We start from the raw sequence: 22,752 nt of genomic DNA on the forward strand, positions 1-22,752 counted from the left end.
ACAAATAGCGATGGCCAACAGAAGTCGCATTAATGGCGTCAACTCGCTGGTTGAAATAAAAGCGGCAATCAAAGACATGAAATCCAACAAAGCGCCTGGAATCGACTGCATATCTGCTGAAACGCTCAAAAACGACACTGCCTTGTCAGCACAAATGTTGCACAGTCTTTTCGCTGACATTTGGGATACTACAACATTCCCGGCCGACTGGATGCAGGGTATCCTCGTAAAAATCCTGAAGAGAGGAAACCTAACAGAGTGCGGTAACTGGCGTGGCATAACGTGGATCTGTACAGCTCTCAAAGTACTCTGCAAAGTGGTCTTAAACAGGATCCAGGAGAAAATTGACTAGATTCCGTTCCGGACTGTGATGTGTGTCACAACGCTATGAATCATACTGAAACAAATCAACGAATTCCAGAACTCTCTTCAGATGGTGTTCATTGATTTCGAAAAAGCATTCGACCGACTTAACCTTGAAAACATCTGGGCTGCTCTAAGACGACGAGAAGTCCCAGAGAAATTAGTCCATCTCATTGAAGCACAGTACGAGGCAATTTCGGGCAAGGCCCTGCACGACGGTCGCCTGCTGTTTCCTGATTGGCCGGTTCTTCTCTCTCGCTTCTCTCCATTCTCGGTCCGCTTGTCGGACTGAACATACTACCCACCGAAAATTGAGAAGTTGTCTTGTTTGGTGGTTGTTGTCGACCTTTCAAGAACCACGAAACTAACAGCGTTCGAGGACACGCCAGCAGTCGGAGGCTCATTTGCTGAAATGTGAGCTGGAACTGCTGGACATTGAGCTGATAACGGTGCCGCTGGATTCTTCGGTTCAGGTTGCTCGATCTGGTTGAGAGCTTTCTAGTGAGCTGTTGTTGCAGAATTGGCTGTGCTCGAACCTCTTCGAGCCGACTCTCGATTACCACAGTTACTTCCTCGCTCCAAAAAGATGAAGAAGTTGTCGTCTTGTTGGGCACGTTCCGCTGGTGACGACAGATTAAAAATCTCTTGGGAGAGCTGCGTGTACTCAGCCTTTGAGCGCTCGACTCTCCGCTGGTACACCTTTAATTGAGCTGGGGTCAGCTCAACCTCGTCGGTTTCCGCTTGCTCCAGGATGCCTTTGATTCGTTTGACGTTGCGGTGCGCCCTCCTACGGTTGTGGGAGAGGAACTCAAATCTCTAGGAATTGCTTTCTTGCTTCATTTTGGTTTTCACTTGACTATCGTTTTGTTTCACTGTGCTCCACTCGCAGCGCTTCGCTTCCCAATCCATTCCACTCAGCGTTAGACGGAGGTATTCCATCTGGAGGTGCCGGCTACTAGATCCGGCTCGAAGGACCATTTTGTGTTATGGACTGTATACTACCATCGATGGGACAAGTTCCCTTCGTGCACTCAGAACTGAAAAAAATGTAAATTTATTATTTTTCATGTATTTTCACGCTTCACCGTGTCCACTCCCAGAGTTATTTCTCGGCGTGTAGTAACTGAAATATTTCTCGCCGAGAAATATCTCGGTTATTAAAATTTATGCATTGAGAAATATCTACGACAGTGACATCTGGTGGTGATTTTTAGAACGAAATTCAATATGACGGTTTACCTTAGGAACTATTGTGGATATTATGCATTATCATTGGAAATAAATAATCTTTTGAGATTTTTCAACTTGAATGTTTATTCAATCAATATATTTATTACCATCTCCTCCGCTACCCCCCCTTTATCATACTCTTCTGCAAAAAAATGTTGGCCGAAAACTTTACCGTAAGAAAATCGTTCCCGGATCATTGAGAATAAATCACTTTCATACCTCGGAGTTTTGTTTCAAAAACCCGGAGGACATGAGCTTACGCATGTGGCGGTGATAGATTTTCTTTAAACATGCATGTTTCTATAAAATGATCATGCACTTCTGTTTTTTTATCTGCATTTCGGGAACCACCTGTAAATTGAAAAAAAATATCCTAAATTACGATAGCTTTGAAGTTACATGTAACTGTTGTACATGGTCAACGATAGCAAAAAAAATGAACACTTTCTGTTCTTTTTCAGAGATGTCTAAAGGAGGAGGAGAGCTTCAATTTCCATTTCAAACAAATTGTAAAATACCCCTACAAGACATAACTATAATATAACAGGTTACCTACCGTCACGGACGATGTTTACTGGGAAAGCTTGCACTACCGAATCTTGCTTGATGGGACCTCCGGGAGAAACCCGGAATATTCAAGCCCCCTTCGCACCGGATAGAGACAAAGTGCACTTAGCATCTTTGCATGCCGCTGCCGAGACTTTGGAATCAATATGACTGTGGAATCCTTCATGCTTTCGGCTGATTAACATCAGAAACACAATCCGGAAAAAGTGAGGTTGCGTGAATTGCGAATGAAAACAAACAACAAAGCGATGACAGATGATGGATGAAATGTTTCGCGATTCTAATTTTTATGCACCGGATGATTTCTCATGGAGCAATGTTTCAAGTGCATTAAAAAATAATATCGCAATACCTTTTTTTTAATGACTGAAAAAATTAATCGTCTCAAAATAACTGGATAATTAAAAATAAATAATTTTTATATTTTATTAATTTCTGAGTGTTTTTTATTTATTTTATTTTTTATTAGTTGATCACCCAGGTGGTAAATCCTTTTTACGGATTGCATTCCAAGGCACGGCGAGCGACCGAGTCCCCCCAGTATGCTACTCTGGGTCCATGGGTGCAATTGGACGACTCATGATACTATGTACCCCTACGCCATAAAGTCCACCTGGGGCCTCTGGCCATAATTCCCATCCGGACCTGCAACGAAGGCTGTACCCAAGATGGGAGACCAAGTCCGCGCTTAAGCGCTCTTCGGCAAACTCCAGTTCGAGTCAAACTCCAGCATATATACCCTGCCTCTTATTACGATTCAAGACTAAGGACCTCGCCTCTAACGACTTGAGATCCGGCCTTTACTCGCAAATCGAGACTAGCTTGGTTCCCACGAAAAACGTGCGCTCCGCCTCTCTTCGAGACCACTGCAAGAGACCAACGACCTCGCCTCTAACGACTTGAGGTCTTGGCTCCGCCTGGCTTGGCTCGAGGCCCTCTCCTCTTTGCCCGTCCGTGTGCCGAATCGAGAGCAGCTTATCCTGGACTCGCGCCTGTCACAGCACACGTCCGGGGCTTTACGAAAACTACTCGGATGATTCCCGGCGAAGAATTCATCCTACACCGACTCAGGTGACTCACCCGCCGACGACGTGAATCACCCTACCCGAGAGTATTTCGCGGCGTAAATACTCTTCCCCCTACGAGTTCGACTGCGAAGAAGGTATAGTCTTATCCCCGCAGCTTCCCTCGTAGGGAGCGCGTTCTACTCAGATACTCCGCGGCGATGGAGGTATCCTACACAACGATCGCGACGTGCCTAAACAGCTCGGCATACGCAGAAGGTATAGTCTTATCTTTGTATGCTTTACTGCTAGGATCGGACGCACACTACTCGAATGCCCCCCGCCGAAAGGACATTCTACTCCGACCGTGGTCCGGTCTTCCTCCTCCCTTTTTGGCTGGCAACCCTAGGGTTTTTGCCCGCCGTGTGCCGAATCGAGAGCAGCTTATCCTGGACTCGCGCCTGTCACAGCACACGTACGGGTCTTAGACGCTTACGACTCAGATGAATCCCGACGGTGATGTCATCCTACCCGACTCGAGTGGCTCATCCGGCGGCGACGTGAGACCACTCTACCCGAGAGTATTCCGCGACGTGAATACTCTTCCCCCTACGAATTCGACTGCGAAGAAGGTATAGTCTTATCCCCACAGCCTCCGTCGTAGAGGGCGCGTTCGACTCGGATACTCCGCGACGATAACGTTGGAGGTATCCTACACACAGACGCGCGACGTACCTAGCAGCTCGGCATACGCAGAAGGTATAGTCTTATCTTTGTATGCTTTACTGCCAGGGTCGGACGCACACTACTCAGGTGCTCCCCGACGAAGGAGTCACCCTACACCGATCGCGGACTGGTGCTGGTTCCAACTCCTCTGCAGGGCAGTCATGATCCGGGTGAACCCATCGCTGACCACGCGCCAAGTGTTGGCGTCTTCGCACATCCTCTGCACTATGTTGTCGACTGTCGTGTCTGGTCCGCAGGCGGCAAGCATGTTAGCACGTACCTCCTCGAACCTTGGACAGCTGAACACTACGTGTTCTGGCGTCTCAATTATGTCTCCGCAGGTTAGACAGGATGGCGAATCCACGTGTCCAAACCGATGGTGGTACTGCATGAAACATCCATGGCCAGTCAGGAACTGTGTCATGCAAAAGTCCACCTCACCATGTCTTCGATCCATCCAGGATCCGATATTAGGGATCAAGCGATGGGTCCACCGGCCACGTTCCGAGCTGTCCCACTAGTGCTGCCAGTTGGACAGCGAGTTCTCTCTGGCATGTTTCCGCACGTCGGGCACGTGCCTGTTCTCGTAGCAGAAGGCATCTTCCTCTAGCAAGACCGAGATGGGCATGACCCCCGCCACAACATCAGCAGCTACCGAGGACACCGTTCGGTATGCGCTGATTACACGCAGGTTCATCAGCCGCTGCACCCTGCAGAGCTGTTGCAGATTACACTGCCTACTCAAGGCTGCCTTCCAGGCTGCCACTCCGTAACGCAGAATGGACGAGGTCACGCTCGCCAGGACCCTCCTTCTGCTGCAGCGGATCGCCGAGTTGTTCGACATGGCCCGTGAGAGGGCTGCTGTCGCCATTGCCGCTCTTTTGCAGGCATAGTCGACGTGGGCCGTAAAGCTCAGCCGGTCGTCGATCATCACCCCCAGGTATTTCACCGCACGTTTGGACTCGATTGCACACGGTCCAACTGCGATCGTCCCGGATTGTGCCGAAATCAAGTTAGTGATCAGCACCATCTCGGTCTTGTGGTGTGCTAGGCGTAGGCTCTTAGAGCGCATCCAGTTTTCCACCTTCTCGATAGCTACTGTGGCAAGTAGCTGTACTTCCTCCGTGGACGGGCCCGTTGCCAGGAGAACTACGTCGTCGGCGAATCCCACGAGTCTCACTCCAGTGGGGAGACGCAGTCTCAGCAGTTCGTCGTAGACGATGTTCCACAATACCGGGCCAAGTATCGATCCTTGTGGAACCCCTGCCGAGACTCTCACTGTTTCCAGTCCCTCGCTGGTCATATACTGTAGTTGGCGGTCACGGAAGTAACACTCCACCATCCTACAGATATATGCCGGAATCCTCATGTTGATGAGCGACGACGCAATCGCTGCCCAACTGACGCTGTTAAACGCGTTCTTAACGTCGAGAGTGACCACTGCGCAAAACCGATCTCCTCTCCGTTTCCTCAACCTGGCTTCATCTGCCCTTTCGATAACCAGTCGAATGGCATCCACCGTGCTACGACCTTTCCGGAAACCGAACTGTTCGTCGGATAGGCCGTTCGCTCCTTCGGTGTAGAGCTGGATCCTTCTCTGCAGCACCTTTTCTAGAACCTTGCCAGCGGTGTCCAGCAGACATATCGGTCGATACGCTGAAGGTTCACCAGGTGGCTTGCCCGGTTTTGGCAGGAGCACCAATCGCTGCCGCTTCCACTCATCTGGGAAGACCCTATCATCCACGTACTGTTGCAGTGAAGACCGGAACATTTCGGGATGTTCCATGAGTGCGGCCTTCACTGCAACGTTAGGGATGCCATCCGGACCCGGAGCTTTGTTCAGCTGAAGGGACTTAGCGATGTCGCGCAGTTCCTCCAGTGAAATCCTCTCCTCGTCGCTCGTATCCCAGTCGTATGGGACCCTCGGCCATGTCACTACCGCATGCTGTGGGAACAGCTCGTTGACGATCTCACGCAGTTTTATCGGACACGATTCCTGTGGCGCACCTCCACTCCGCGTTTTGGCCATGACAATCCTGTAAGCGTCGCCCCAGGGGTTGTCGTTGGCGTCCTCGCAGAGTTGCCTGAATCGTGCCTTTTTGCTCGCCTTAATTGCCCTGCAGAGGGCAGACCTCGCCACTGCGTAGGGTACTCTCCGCTCCGCTCTCGCTGACGGGGACCTCGCTCTCTGCATATGTCGCCTAGCCCGAAGGCAGCTAGTACGCAGGTCTGCGATTTCCACCGTCCACCAGTAGACGGGTTGTCGAGTGTCCTTCCGCTTCGCCCTCCTCGTCATCGCAGCGTCGCATGCACGTGCGAGTACCCTCGCTAGGTTTTCCGCGGACAGGTTTTCCAAGGTCCGCTCCCAGTTTAACACCTCGACAAAGACGTTCCGGTCGAATTGTGTTGTCTTCCAGAGACGTGCTCCTGTTGTCGTACCTCTTCTACCTGCCCGCGAACTTGTGCCCACACGATAGCGGATCGCGAAGTGATCGCTATCGGTGAACACGTCGCTTACCCTCCAGTCGCTCGTCCAGCCCGGACTGCTGAAGGTGACGTCGATGATGGACTCGCTCCCATTCCTGTGGTAGGTCCTCGTGTTGCCTACAAATTTCTGAGTGTGGAACAAGTCTCTCGTAGACAACCCCTGATGGTTGTCTCATCGATGGAGGCAGGTCGTAAGAGACTGTCTGCCTGGATTGCCTCGCAAGACTAGGGGGATCTCGATCGCCGTGTTGACCGAGATCGAACTCTTCCAGAAAAGGGGGGGGGGGGGGCTCTGATAAGGCCCAGAAGCTCGTGGCGGTGTAGTCTAGCTGCTAAAATTGCCACAGTTGACGAGAACCTTGGCTGGCAGCAAGTGAAGACGCTGGCTCCAGATCGCAAGCAGTGGAGATCTTTCATCTCAGCCCTATGCGTCGATCAATCAGCGTTGAACCCTTAGGTAGGTAGATAAAGGATGTTCACGATGAAATTGCTACAAACAAAATTGATTCGCAAAATTCGAGTTTTCATCCGATTGCCATAAAACTTTCAGGGATTGAAAAATAACTATTAAACTTCATTTTACCATTTTACTCGTACTTTATTTACAGTCCATACGCAAATTGACACGAATGCCAAAGCGTTGGTAAAGTGTCACAAATAAACAAACAAAAATACGCAAATGCTCGCACCTTGGCATTAACCCCTGCCATAACATTCTTCACAACCTGTGAATCAACCGTTTTTTGCATGTAAACCCCGTACTTTCTTCAGTTCCTCGACTTTCTTCACTAGCTTAGGTTGTTTTAGAAGGTGCTGCTTCATAGTCGCCCAGTACTTCTCGATGGGGCGGAGCTCCGGAGTTTTGGGAGGGTTGAACATTTTCGGCACGACATTGTGGACGTTGTGGGCCTTCAGGAGAGGAAGCAGTCGCTTCTGGAGGCACTCTTTCATGTACACCTGTCCGTTCATCATGTCTTAGGTCACGAAAGGTGCACTCCGCTTCTCGCACGTGAAGATGTCTTGCCAAACCAGGAATTTCTTCGTAAATTTGGACATCTTTTGAATGCGGACATGCTCCGGAACGCTGAACTTATCCTTGGCCATGGAAAACAGGTTGCCGGAGATTTATTTGAAGTCGGCCATGATGCAGCAATCAACTTTCGTCAGCATGTTGAGGTACAACTTCCTGGCACGGGTTTTGGCGGACTTGTTCTGCTTCTCGTCGCGATTAGGGGCCTTTTGAACCTTGAACGTTCGAAACCCAGCCTTAGTTTTGGCCTTCTGGACAGGCTTAGGTGCAGCTTCTTAGCCACATCCCGAACGGAGGCGTTCGAGTTTCAGTTGTTGTGATTTTTTATGTTGTACGGAATACTTTTTCTTTCATTTTTGGGCTTCCGATCGGTGGTCAATTCTTCCTCGAAACGCATAATCACTCGTGACACCGTAGAATTAGCCATTCACAATGTTTTAGTCATGGAACGACGCGAGAGATCCTCACGAGCTGTTCTTTCGACTCCATTTCCGCGAGTTTACATTTGCAGGATGTAAACAATGCACTATGAATTAAATCCCCCCTAATTTTCATTAAATTCTACCCAACGGTTAAAAAGTTAGATAAATTTCATAGTGTGGCAATTTTGTTGACACAAACGTTAATAACTAATTACGAAGACCAATTTCATCATGAAACTGCGATACCCAAGTGTGTTAATTTAATCGAAATATGAAATAGATCTAGATACTCTTTAATTTGTGTGATAACTGTCCCTAGCAATCGTTTATTCCTGGCCCCAAGGCTCATGAATAATCTCAAAGATTCCATAATTCTGCGATTCCTCCGTCATTGGGTTTAATTGAACACTGTCATAATCACACTCTATAAGTACTCGTCCTCGAATGGTTGCAACGCGCAGCTCTCCCTCGACGAGACAATGAGTCTTGTTAGGGACGACCCACATCTTCATTAAACGCGCCACATCAATGGGAACAAACGGCAAAGGAGCGAAGCCCTATCGAAGCCCCAAAGCACTTGTCCGTCGTGGGGACAAATATGCAAAACCGATGTTTACACAAAAGGGGACACGTGCTGTGCTTCTCAAACTGATAAACTTAATTTGGTTTTAATACCACGACGGTGCTTTTCTTCCGTATCTCTAGTTGATCCACTTTTCTTTTGCTCGTCAATGTGTATGTATGCTAGTGAATGAATGGGTAAAATAAAGGCTCGAAGAAATGTTAGTCCGTCTTGGCTTCAAAAAAAAGGGAAAAGCCGCCTTCAGAAGATGGGTGACAGGAGACGATTATGATACTTGTCAACGCGGAAGAAGATTGATTGATTTGGTTGTTTACTTGGGCTGCTTGAACTGGTTGTTTGCATCGTGTGAGAATTGGTGCGTATGGGCTGTGCATCAGAGCGATATCCTCGGTGTAAGTCCCAGAATTAACAACTACATATAGTATGAGACATGACCAAAGGAACGGGGCGAGGGAAGGAGTAGGCTATAGGTCTTTATCCTTTATTTTATAAAGGTCAATGAAACCCGTTTGAAAACTTATGACATAAAATTTTGAATTAAAAATATGTAATCTTTGATCAGCAACAAATATAAACCAACAGTTGAAATTTAGGATGTCTCTTATGTCTGAAAATACGATTTATTATGAACATTACTAGCTGATCCCATACGAACTCCGTTTCGCTTTCAACTTGGAATATATCATGAACAGTTTTTATGAAAGCCAATTGCCAATCATTTCCAGATGCACTTCTGAATTCATTGATAAGTAATAATTGTAAAAATATTGGACGATCACTTTGTCTGTCTCTGCTACTAAATTTGAAATCAGAAATCCTTTGACCGTGCCAAAAAACCACGTGTATAAATTTCGACTCGATCATTGCATAGCAAGGTAATTATTGCCAAAAAGCTCAACCCCTTTCGGGGGCTCTTATACAATCTTTGATGACTGAAAGCGATTGCCCTTCCCTCAAAACTCCGTGTGCAAATTTTCAAAGCAATCCATTGTATAATAACGTCAATATTGCTAAAAACAGTGAAAAATTATTTTATATGGACGACCTCTTTCGTCGACCCCTGCAAAACATTTGACATCTGAAATTGGTTGCTCGTCCCTGAAAACTACCGTGTGCAAATTTTCATCCCAATCCGATGTCAAATAACGACGATATTGCTAAAATATTGAAAGGTTTATATGGACGACACCCTTTGCCGGCCCCTTACACTGAATTTGATACCTGAAATCCATTGCTCATCTCTCAAAACTCTCGTGTACCAATTTTCGTCTGAATCCGATGTATAATAACGACAATATCGCATCAACAGTGAATAGTTTATATGGACGACCCCTTTGACCGACCCCTGATTTTAGTTTGGATAAGTGAAATCAGTTGTTTGTCGCTAATAACTCCTATGTGCAAATTTTTATCCCCATCCGATGTATAAAAACGTCAATATCACTAAGATATAGAAAATTTAATATGGACGACCCCTTTTGCCAGCCCCTTACACTGAATTTGATACCTCAAATCGATTGCACGTCACTCAAAACTATCGTGTACCAATTTTCATCTGAATACGATGTATAATAACGTCAATATCGCGAAAACAGCGAACAGTTAATATGGACAATCCCTTTGGCTGACCCCTTACACAAAATTTGTCACCTGAAATCGATTGCTCGTCTTTCAAAACACTCGTGTGCAAATTTTCAACACGATCCGACGAAAAGTAACGTTAATATCGCGAAAACAATATTTGTCTTCTATGGACGACCCCCTTCATAAGGGGTCATCCGAAAATCTGAAAACATTTTTCATCCTTCCTGGTCCTAATGAGCATCCATGCCAAATTTCAGCTCTCTAGCCCTTAAGACGGCTGAGTCTATAGAGGACAAACAAACAAACAAACAAACAAACAAACAAACAAACATACAGAAATTGCTTTTTATATATATAGATAAAAACTGTCTGAGATTTTAATAAAACAATTTTTTATTTGAAATAATCTAAAAAAATGTTCAAATATAAACACTGATGAGAGATCAAAATCCCTAAATTTTTACTGACTTTAATAAAAGTAGAAAAAAATCAAATTATTTGTGAGTAGTTTTGATTACAGTCAAAAATAAACCTTTATGTTTATAGGTTTTATATTCAAGTTTTCTTTTTCTGTTCGTTTTGTTTTGATTCCCTCTTTTAGAAAAAATAAAGAATTTTTAATGCATTGAAATCTGGTTGCCTTCGTAGATTTGCAGTGGATTGTTAACCTTAGTAATTTTTTTATTGGTCACACTCTGACACAATACAAGGAACATAAAAATATGCTCCTTGTCTCACTAATGTTTCGGTGTGCTCTTTAACTGTCAGGCTACGTTATGCTACCGATAAATCACAGCGATAAGAACATAACACCAGTCTGCGAACCATAACATACCCATTTCGGGTACAACTGGGTCGATTAATAGAAATAATAAGATAATTTATCATGGTTTAACAATGGGAAAACTTTGAGTTGGTCGATATGGATAGAAAAAAATGGCATTGTTTCGAAAATGGATTATGTTTTTTTAATGATAACTTTTGAATATTTAACAATAATTCGACCCAGTTTGGCAAAGGGTGTCACATTTGCTCGTAACATTTTTCCCTCCCTCTCGCCACGTTTTTCAGCTGTAAGAAGTCGAAAAAGCACCCCCCGCTTACGTACCTCTATAAACGCTCGGACACGCATCAAATAGCTGGGCAGATTGAGGCATACAAAGACGGACGACACAATCAGCAGCATCTTGGTGACCTTCATCTGGGAGTTGACTATCCGGCCGATTGCTAGAAGAGACCCCGAAAATACCACAGTTAGAGAGGATTGTTGAAGGTAACATTGCACAATGTGGCCATAAATTTAGCTATTAAAGGAAGTTTAGCAGGTGGTTCCAAAGGCAGCTAGTTCGAGGCTCGGGTGACCAGAGTACTAAATAAGCAATTTTCATATTCGGATCTTGAGATCGAAAATAAGTAGTAGTGTTAAATATTTTTCATTTTGTGCTTTAGTATTGACTGGAGCGTTGCCAATTTGGTTCGCTTAGGGTAGACGTATGTGTAGGAAATGATAGTAAAAAAAATAATGTAAAAGGAAATCATTAGTTAACAATGTGTCCTTACCCTCGATTAGGGTAAATGTACCCTACCTTGGCACCTACCCTGGTTTACTCTTTTTATCAATATTCCAACCTTCCTGTCGAGTGCACCATAGAACATCCTTTGAAGAATTTACTTGCTAACTTGCTTAGAGTTCAACAAAAATATGTTTTCTCTATGGAACTTTCATTAATGTGAGCAAAATGCATGCAAAGTACTCACTGCGGTGCTCCAATTACTTGGCCACCGTACCAATTGTTTGCCGTTTCGATGATCAGATTCTTGGCCACCAGCACTGTGCAATAGATCTTTACCAACAATGCTCAATTGACAGTTAACAGAATCGTTGGCTATTCTGAATATAAGGCCACTGACAGAATGACGTCAGCTGAGCGTAAAGTTCTATGCGGCGATGGAACACCGGGCTTTACTCATACAACGAAACTGCTTTTGAAAACATTAATGAAATTTGGTTGGATTGGAAGGGAAGCACAAAATAAGCTTTTATTTAAAAAAGTCGGAAGTCCAGAATTTCCGCAATTTTTTTTTAAATTTTTAAAACTTTAAACTTTTTACTCATTTAAACAAAGTGATGATTATAAACACTTCAGGTTGTTTCAGAATATTTGTATATGAACAAGAATCATTGGTTTATGAATAACAACCAAAGCTTCATCAGGGGGACCGATTCAGAAACGAATTATGTCCGCGAGTGGTTTGAACTTTCTCTTTTTTTATGAACATTAAATCACTTTGATGAAATCTAAACTGACATATTTTGTAAGCAAACTTTTCAAACTGAACACTTTAAAAAATTTCTCCAATATGTATACAGTAAGTTACTTATGAAAAACTGATAAAATCTGAATAAAGCCAATCAATCTAGAAAAAGTATTTCAGATGACATGGGCTTATCTAAACTAGCCCAAGTTTTCAACGTAGAGTTTAAAAAGAAGTTGGTGAGGTCCAGCTGCCAGAATATTGAGGTAAAATTTCCGTATCTGGCCCCGATTGATTCACATTCCTCATTTCACATTCCTTTTTTGAAAAAAAATTTACAGTTCATCATTTTTGCGAACTTTTTTGAGACAATTACATCAAAAGAAAAATCAAATACGACTTGAACGGGAGTAATACTGAAATGTTTGAGCCGTGTCAAATAAACGAGTTATTAAAAAACGACTTGAACATGGTTGTTGTGAAAGTGGTATTGTTACATTGAATTGCAATATCTTACTTTGAATTTTTCTCATCGATTAGATTTTTCCAAATATTGGAAAAATTGCTTAGATTTCCTCAGTTTTTTTGGAGAATTTCCTGACTTGAATGCTAACTGGACAAATTCAGGAATGCTAAACCTAACGACAGATTCATTTACGACATTTCTATGATTCTGTGCATCATAATGTGTTGTCATTTATAAATCATTGTTTAAATTACTTCTTTTGAGTTTTTATAGACCATAAGTTGATAGTTAAATACTCTAGGAGATTTGCGATTGCGACACATACACCCAAGATAATCTGCACGTAGCGGCTACGTGAAAAACTTCATAATTTTTATCCAATTGATTTTCACGTAGATGCTACTTGCGTAAATATGTAAACGCGCCCCTATAAGAATCGGTGCAGAATGAACATCAACTAAAATTTACGTGATTTTTTAGTTTGTTCGACATGATGTGAGAATGAAAGATTCGTGAAATTTATTTAATATTGAAATTTAATCTGGATTAATTTGCTCGCTGCTATTTTTCTTTTTATTTTTATTTAAAAAAAGAAGTCTTTTTAAAGAAGTTTATTCCCAATTTTTATTTTACGCAACACAAACCGAATTTCACACCAACATTTCATTACGAAAAAATCTTCAACGATCTGCATTCCGGGCGTGGTTCAATTACATAACCCTGAAATAAAAAGTTGTATAAATAAGAATGAATTTTCTGAATAGTAAATAAGTTACCTTTACGGGATCAGCCGAGAATTCGTTTTCTCATAACACCATGAAGGCACTTGAATATACTTCATCCGTCAGGAAGTCCGCAAACCGAACACCAACCTACCGCAAAGAGATGTTCCGTGGTCTGAAAAAATAAAACAATTTCGTTGATTATAAATTTCGATGTTACTGTCAAAATCAACGGTAAATCTATTCGGCCACGAATCCCGAATATTGCGACAACTTACCTTACAAATAATCCTGAGACAACTGACAGAAGTCACGGTTTTCGGTGTAATACTAGCGAAAACTAAACACAACTTTCCCAACCGTTTTCCAGAACAAAAAAAGTCAGCTGCCTGACCTTTTCTTATAAGAACTTGAGAGAAAAAAAAGATTCGAGCCGGTTTAGAGCATCTACTTAGATTTTACGTGAAATTCATGAGGCAAGTATTGCGAAGTAAAGTAGTTACTACCAGGGCGCACTTGAAACACTGTGGTTATATAAGTTTCACGTAGAATCGATATGATGCAACTAAATTTAAGTTTACTTGAAAAATCCCATAAAAAAAATTTCTAAATTATTTTGGGTGTAGGGATATTTTCACTACCAAACAATTATCTTCATATTGTGGAGTTTGGCTTCACAGAGTAAGAAATTGAAAAATTCCTTGAGCTTCTAGCAAGAGCCATCTCGAATGCCCGGGACGTTGCGCAGTGGTTTGACACGCCAAATGGATGTTAGAATGTAAACCTTGTTAAAACTTTTTTTTTAATACGGCTCACATGTAATATTTTTAGGAATACACTGAGGTTTTTTTTTACGCGGTATTTTGTCCCGCGTAAAAAAAAAACCGCGTAAAAAAAACCGCATTAATTCGAAAATCCGCGTAAAAAAAACCGCGTTAATTCGAAAATCCGCGTAAAAAAAACCGCGTTAATTCGAAAATCCGCGTAAAAAAAACCTCGTTAATTCGAAAATCCACGTAAAAAACCCCCGAAATTCGAAAATCCACGTGAAACATCCATTTTAATTAAAAAATTCGCGCAAAAAAGCACGTTACTAAAAAAACGCTTAAGAACAATGATTATTTAAAAATTTGCATACAATGATAGTTTATTTTTAAGATAAAAAAACAAAATCAATTAGATTAATAGAATAGTAGAATATAGTGAGGCTTATTCGACAGTGTGGAATTCACATCGTCTGATGTCTCATGTCTCAGGTCTCTGGTTCCATGTCTCAGGTCTTAGGTCTCATGTCTCAAGTCTCATGTCTCAGGTCTCATGTTCCATGTCTCAGGTCTCATTTCTCATGTCTCAGGTCTCATGTCTCAGGTCTCATGTCTCAGGTCTCAGGTCTCATGTCTCAGGTCTCATGTCTCAGGTCTCATGTCTCATGTCTCAGGTTTCAGGTCTCAGGTCTCATGTCTCATGTCTCATGTCTCATGTCTCATGTCTCATGTCTCATGTCTCATGTCTCATGTCTCATGTCTCATGTCTCATGTCTCATGTCTCATGTCTCATGTCTCATGTCTCATGTCTCATGTCTCATATCTCATGTCTCATGTCTCATGTCTCATGTCTCATGTCTCAGGTCTCATGGCTCATGGCTCATGTGTCATCGCTCATGTCTCATGTCTCATGTCTCATGTCTCATGTCTTAGGTCTCATGTCTCAGGTCTCATGTCTCAGGTCTCATGTCTTAGGTCTTATGTCTCATGTCTCATATCTCAGGTCTCATGTCTCATGTCTCATGTCTCAGGTCTCAAGTCTCAGGTCTCATGTCTCATGTCTCGTGTCTCAGATCTCGAGTCTCATATTTCAGGTCTCAAATCTCAGGTCTCATGTCTCAGGTCTCAGGTCACAGATCTCATGTAGCACGTTCTTAGTCTCAGAGCTAAGATTTTCCCAACTACAAAGTGTTTTCCTTTGAAAAAGTCTTAGAATATTTTCTCTGAAAAACCACGTTAATTCGAAAATCCGCGTAAAAAAAAACCGCGTTAATTCGAAAATCCGCGTAAAAAAAAACCGCGTTAATTTGAAAATCCGCGTAAAAAAAACCGTGTAAAAAAAAACCGCGTAAAAAAAAAACTCAGTGTAATTGGAAAGAAAATGTTATTGAACTTCCTACTTCTGTTTCCAAGAAAAAATTAGATCAAAAATCCAAATATTTAAATCTAAATATATGGTTCCCAAGCAATAGAAAACGATTCCAAAACTCAATTAATTTAGAATTTCATACACTAAAATCATAAATTGCCATCGATCTAACAGTTTTTGATAAGAAAAACAACTTAAGTCTTGTGAGTTGCTTAATTTCACTTAGTTTTTTTTATTCCGAACCACTGTGTTCTGTAGGAGACCACGTGGCATTCACTCGGAGACTGCAATGCAAATGCTGTTCGCACGCATACCAATGTACCTTAGATTCATAAATGTAAAGTATGTAAGTAGTAAAATTGATGTATCTCGCTTGGATACAAGTGGATACAAACGGTTTTACCTGCATCTTGTAGACGAAATCTTCGACTTCATTTTGCATCTAAAGCGGGCTGCCCGATGTTGCCCGGTGTTTGTAAAATAAGGCGTGAAAAAGCCCTATTTTCGGTAATCTTTTTAATATAGCGCTGCAGTATCACATTTTACAAACTTGAAATGTTCAACAAAGTGGTGTATTTTAACAAGACAAACAACTTTGTAGAACATATTATTAAACTTTAAATTAACAGAAAAAAGTTATTATTAATAAACTGATTTTAAGAGGTTTAGTTTCTTATTTGGCCGATATCTCTGAGAATAATTATTTTAGAAACTTGACATCTGAGACAAAGTTGTGAAAAATTTGATTTTAAACAAGTTGGCCGAAGACATCAAAGAGCTAAAACCTATAACAGAGAAGTTAGAAATTTTATCTCACTTGTAGGGGGATTAATCAGAAAAATAGTAGGTTTTTATTATAGAGCTGATTTTACTGACAAACTTCTCCGAAGACACCAATAAGCTAAAATGTGACCTAAAAAAGTTATAAGCAACGATCACGTTTTTCGCATTTTGGACCACTGTGGAATGGAGCGAAGTCTATTTGACACACCGCACGCATCGGAAACAGGAGTTACTGCTGTTTTACCCTTAATTCCCTTTCATTTTTCAAAAAGTTCAGAAAAGCCATGATCGGACTTGAATTTTTTTTCTGAAATCATTGAAGAATGTATGGGAATTGAGGGTAAAAACAGCCATAACTCAATTTTCCAAAGCATGTGGTGGCTCAAACCGTCTTCATTAGATTCTTCGGAGAAAATCACACAAGATACAACCCAATAGATTCAAAATTTTCAAGTCCGAACATGCGTTTTCTTAACAATTTGAAAAATGTAGGGGAATTAAAGGTAAAACAGCCACAACTTCATTTTTCGAAGCGTGCGGTGGCTCAAACAGCCTTCATTGGATTTCTCCGAAAAAATTCCAGAAAATAAAACCCATTTGGTTCAAATTTTTCAAGTCCCAGCATGCTTTTTCTGAGCTATTTGAAAAATGTTGGGCAATTGAGGGTAAAACAGCCATAACTCCTGTTCCCAATCCGTGCGGTGGCTCAAATAGGCTTCGTTGGATTCCTCGGAAAAATCACATAGGATACGCCCCATTTGGTTAAAAATCAACAAGGCCGAACATGCTTTTTTAGAAATAATTGAAAAATATCGGGGAATTGAGGGTATAAACAGCCATTACTCCATTTTCTGAAGCGTGCGGTGGTCAAAACAGCCTTCATTCGCTTCCTCCTAAAAAATTACACACGATAGGTCTGCTTTCGTTCAAAATTCACTGGTTCAAATCAGTATTATTCTGGAATGTTTACAAAATATAGGAGAATTAGGGGTTAAAAAGGCACTATATCTCCGTTCGCAAGCTTGTGCGGCGTTTGAAACTATATCCAATCGATTTTCTGGAAATTTTTACGAATAGAAAGTATAATTTCATAGATTTGGGTCATGTAGGACGAAAGATATTGAATTTCTTCGGGGTTTGTACACTGTTTTCCCCATTGTGCGCTGGCTTAAAAAAGCGTTCAACGACATCCTCTAGTCTAATGTCGGTGGAAAAAATCTCTGATACTATAATATTTAAGGCGAATTTTTTCATGTCTCGTCGAAATATTTCGAATCATAAGTAGATCGCAAAATAAAACATTGTACCATCGCTTTTTAACTATTTTTGTGTTTAATAAAGCTTAAATTTAATTCGAAATCAGAGAGAAATTCAAATATTATTGCGTTTGGTAAGTTCAATCGACATATTTTACGTCTGATTGACTTTTTGGTCTTTTAATTACACCCCCTCGAGGTGTCCCCCGAGAACCAATTTTCATACATTTTTTCCCCGGTATCTTTTGACCATGTTGAATTTTTTTCTTGCAATATCAATATAAATTCATCAATCCAATATTCAAAGTTGGTCACCCTAAGCCGAACGGCAAATGGAATGTGTTTCATTGAATGTTTCACTTGTTACGAACCCGGTCTCGGTTTGAGTACGCTGTTTCTGCCATTCGGATGTGCACAGGCCGCCTTCTGCATACTGAGCTGTCGTTGGAGATCTCCATTGGTCTGTTTTCTGTGTTCACCAGTGCTGTAAGGAGTAGGAAATGGAAGCACAATGAAAATGTTAGTCTGCTGCTGTTGCAAAGAATAGCCAAAAGAGGATAAATTCCTGCCACGCTTCTTTCGCATTTGTAACCAAGCTGACTTAGGTGGATTTGTCAGATGGATGTCAGTAGAAGTTGCTATCAACTTGAAAACCTAAAAATGGTCTTTTTCATATGCATTCTACGTATTGATACATCTTGTACAAGCAAAACAGAGCAGCAGAAGTATTTTTTGATATTCGATGGATCCAAGGCCGGATTAAAGGGAGGGGCAAAAGGGGCAATTGCCCCGGGCCCCCCGGCTCAGGGGGGCCCCCGAGGGAAAAAAGTTTTAATCATACTTCAATCATACTACATAAATTTCTACGAATCTATGAAAAGAAATCAAAACTAGAAAATTGAAATGAAAACTTGGTATATAACAACTAAAGGGCTCCTCGTTTAATAATATCCGGAATAATTTTTCTCTCACATAAGTTAAGCGAGTCCCCTAAAGTAAGTAGTGAAAGAGTTCTCTCGCATTCTGCGGACTGAGAATATCAAAATTTTAGTATAGAATCTCAAAATCTTCTACCCAAAATTGAGGAAAAAATAATGTAATCGAATTCGAAAAAAAGTCGAGAAAAATATGAGGAAAAACACCTCAATTTTAAATTTGTTTTTTATCGAAACATGTCAATCAGGATATTCTGTAAAGAACCGTTAAAAAAAAAGGAAAAAAAAACTCCTCATTTTAATTACATACAAACGTCTTGCGCAATAAATGTTTATTATTAAGATAACTTTCTGCACCAAAATTGCAACTCATTTGGCCAAAACTGGCTCACAGTGCTAGAAGAGAACAGAGAGGCTTTATGGTAAACATTTCAAAATTTTACCTGGGCAGTATCCTGGTTAATTCCGGGTGTTATTATAACTTTTCAACTTTCAATCATTATTTTTGAAAATTCCGTTCGTTTGTAAATTCTAAACCCTTTGCCTTCACTATTTTTGAAAATAAAAGTTAAAAAAAAACTCTAGTTCGACAGTATAGAGTTTCTTTATTGAATTTCCATCCCAATTTCTATCTTAGACTTGAAATTTGTAATGCCACATTTTCCAATGATTTAATCAAAATTTTATTATCTACTGAAGTCAATATCCTGAACTCAGCATATCGTTTTCCAAATGATCATGTTTTTATTCTTATCTTTTTCCAGATTCAATTCATTGAGATTTTCAAGTCTTGTGTTGTTTCTTTAGTTACGTTCAGTTTCATGGTATTTCTGAAGTTCAAGAACTCAGGATCTTTGTTTAAGGTACTTAACTCATTTGGATTTCATATTTGCTTTTTTCAATGATAGCTGATTTTATGTTTTAATCATTTAATCTCTATTTTGATTTTTTTTTCAATCGATCATTTTTTCACTCATACCTTTTTGGCTTTGAGGGCATCAGTTTCATTCGATTCACACTTAAAATAACAATGTTTTTATCTGATGAAAATCATATTCATAAACAGCTCATGAAAACATTTTTTTTTGTGTTTCAAAGAAAGTAAATTGTAATACACATTTGGTGCATTTTCTGCTTTGGCGCTGATTGTAACTTTGATTCCTTTTTTTTTATGTAATTCTTATTCATATTTTATTTCTCGAAACTTGATTTAAAATTACGATTTAGATTAGAGACACTGAATTGTGGTTCTGAATACAACCTGATTTGAATTTAATTATTTTGTTAATTTTTTCTTAATTTTGTGTTCTCTATTTTAAATTTCCATGATACTTCCCGATTGTCATTATAGGTAAATATTTCTCGATGAAGCACAAACCACACAATCAATGATGAAATGAAAAACTTATAAATTTTCTATCCGGTCATTTTTCTTAATCCGAGAATTTTAGTTGGCTATAATGGTATTGAAAAAATTGAAAAATTAGTTTGCATTTTGTAGCTCAGATCAGAGCTTTCATTTTTGAGAAATTTCTCAATTCTTCTGCATTGTTTGCGCGTGATTAAATAATAAGTAATTTTTGTTTGAAGATACCAGAAACTATCTTCTATGCAGACAACATGGCTATGTCAAGGCAGTATACTGAACATATCTCCAGTTCTTTTACACGTTTAAAATGTTTTGTATTCTCTGGGATAGCATTTGAAAAAAAAATCGGATCATAGGGGCCCCCGATGGCTTAATCCGGCCCTGGATGGATCAGAAATTTCCAATTTCTATCAAACAGAGATCCAGTAGTAAACAGATTGTGCAAAGTATGTTAAACATGAGCGCGTGAAACTAAAGAATATCCCTGACATTCTTGTAAATAAACTATACATAAGTTTTCCTATATGCTTTGATATTGATATTGATAGAAGAATGGTCCTTTGGGTTTTTAATGCTCACACCCCAATGTTTCAGACTCGTTGCATGATTCTACAACATTCTTGTAAACAAAACCTATAAAAGTGCTTAGTAAAGCATATAGGTAACCATAAATATTTCTCGCGTGAGCTTTCTTTACGTCGAATATGAAACATCTTAAGAATGCAAAGAAAACTACAGCAAAAAATATCGAAACAAGTTTAAAATTTTTATTTTTCATTCACTATGTTGTTCAAGTTACAAATATTCTAAAAGGAAAGAAGTTGCGACTAGTTTATGTAAGCTTTAGTATTTTTTCTCTTTGTTTACATTTTGTTTCATACGACGTAATGAAAGCTCACGCGAGTTTTGTTTGCACTGTTCAAATGAAACCTGAACAAAGAGGTTATTAATAAAAAAAAGAGAGAACTATGCTCAGAAAGATAGCTAGAAAGAAGAAACGAGGTTTGACGCTAGTGGTGGTCGCTAATGATGTCGTAAAAATGTTATAAAGTCTCTAATTTATCACCAAAACCGCTAGTTCAATTAAAGTTTGTGCAAAAAAGTGTTTGCTATTTGGACGAAAAAACCACAAATTTATGGGAATCTCAACAAGCTCAGTTAAAGTTCCTCTTTTGCTTTTGCATGCGTTGCAACAATCAACGCTTTTTTGCTCACCCAATAATAATGGGTGGAAGAAGGTTCAGAAAAAAAAACAGGCGGGTTCTTTTACCCCAAACAGGATGCAATTCAGTTTCAACGCTAAGCTTGGCAATCGACTATGTGCATTTGCTGGATGCAATCCCCCCTCCCTATACACATACATTAGTGGCAAACTCCCTTTCGATTTGAACGGCACTAAAATGTAATGGTTTCCAATGAATGGGATTACCGAAAAGTTTACCCCATCTCGGAAAAGGACGCAGGACGCCCAAATCTGCTCAATTTGAGGAAGGCTTTCAAGTGGGGCACGAAGGGAAAACTTATCAGGACATTTAGCTAGCAAAACTTACCGCCGAATCAGGGTCATGCTGCGCCGCAGATTTGCAACCCTCCAGACCGTGTAGCTGGTGATCGAATTCAGAACCAGGATGATTGTGAATGGCACCACAAAGACGATGACGGTGTCGATGTAATTGAATATGATCATCTGAGGCTGGAAAACCGAAAAGGAAAGGGAACAAAGTTTAAATGGATTCCGACTGGTGATTAGGCTGAGAGAAGGACACTAGGTAATGACCGCGTTGACTTTAGATTTAGAACTAGTTTATTGGAATCAAAATGAGTTTGATTTGTTAATCGGTGAAATTAAGAAAATGTTGAACAAAAACAAAAATGACGAAAATTAAAAATGGAAAAAAATAACAAAAATGACAAAAATGTGAAAAAATATCTTATAGACAAAAAATCACAAATATGACAAAAATGACAAAAAATCACAAATATGACAAAAATGACAAAAATGACAAAAATGACAAAAATGACAAAAATGACAAAAATGACAAAAATGACAAAAATGACAAAAATGACAAAAATGACAAAAATGACAAAAATGACAAAAATGACAAAAATGACAATAAATCACAAATATGACAAAAATGACAAAAATGACAAAAATGACAAAAATGACAAAAATGACAAAAATGACAAAAATGACAAAAATGACAAAAATGACAAAAATGACAAAAATGACAAAAATGACAAAAATGACAAAAATGACAAAAATGACAAAAATGACAAAAATGACAAAAATGACAAAAATGACAAAAATGACAAAAATGACAAAAATGACAAAAATGACAAAAATGACAAAAATGACAAAAATGACAAAAATGACAAAAATGACAAAAATGACAAAAACGACAAAAATGACAAAATTGACAAAAATTACTAAATGACAAAAATGACAAAAATGACAAAAATGACAAAAATGACAAAAATGACAAAAATGACAAAAATGACAAAAATGACAAAAATGACAAAAATGACAAAAATGACAAAAATGACAAAAATGACAAAAATGACAAAAATGACAAAAATGACAAAAATGACAAAAATGACAAAAATGACAAAAATGACAAAAATGACAAAAATGACAAAAATGACAAAAATGACAAAAATGACAAAAATGACAAAAATGACAAAAATGACAAAAATGACAAAAATGACAAAAATGACAAAAATGACAAAAATGACAAAAATGACAAAAATGACAAAAATGACAAAAATGACAAAAATGACAAAAATGACAAAAATGACAAAAATGACAAAAATGACAAAAATGACAAAAATGACAAAA

The 22,752-nt window shown here is 40.0% G+C and overlaps 1 protein-coding gene across 1 annotated transcript in view; it reads right to left on the minus strand.

Annotated features, from left to right (window-relative positions):
- The window catches only part of LOC129754206 (uncharacterized), a 29,167-nt gene extending 7,562 nt beyond the window's left edge, over positions 1-21,605 (minus strand). Inside the window, exons 1-3 of the mRNA XM_055750110.1 lie at positions 21,467-21,605; positions 17,984-18,096; positions 11,105-11,223 (exon numbers count right to left, since the gene is read on the minus strand). Of these exons, the coding sequence (XP_055606085.1) occupies positions 11,105-11,223; positions 17,984-18,096; positions 21,467-21,603 (369 nt within the window). The 5' untranslated portion in view covers positions 21,604-21,605. The remainder of the gene's footprint in view (positions 1-11,104; positions 11,224-17,983; positions 18,097-21,466) is intronic.
- Positions 21,606-22,752: the final 1,147 nt, after the last annotated feature.

This window comes from Uranotaenia lowii, chromosome 3 (assembly GCF_029784155.1).
Source record: "Uranotaenia lowii strain MFRU-FL chromosome 3, ASM2978415v1, whole genome shotgun sequence".
NCBI classification, from domain to species: Eukaryota; Metazoa; Arthropoda; class Insecta; order Diptera; family Culicidae; genus Uranotaenia; species Uranotaenia lowii.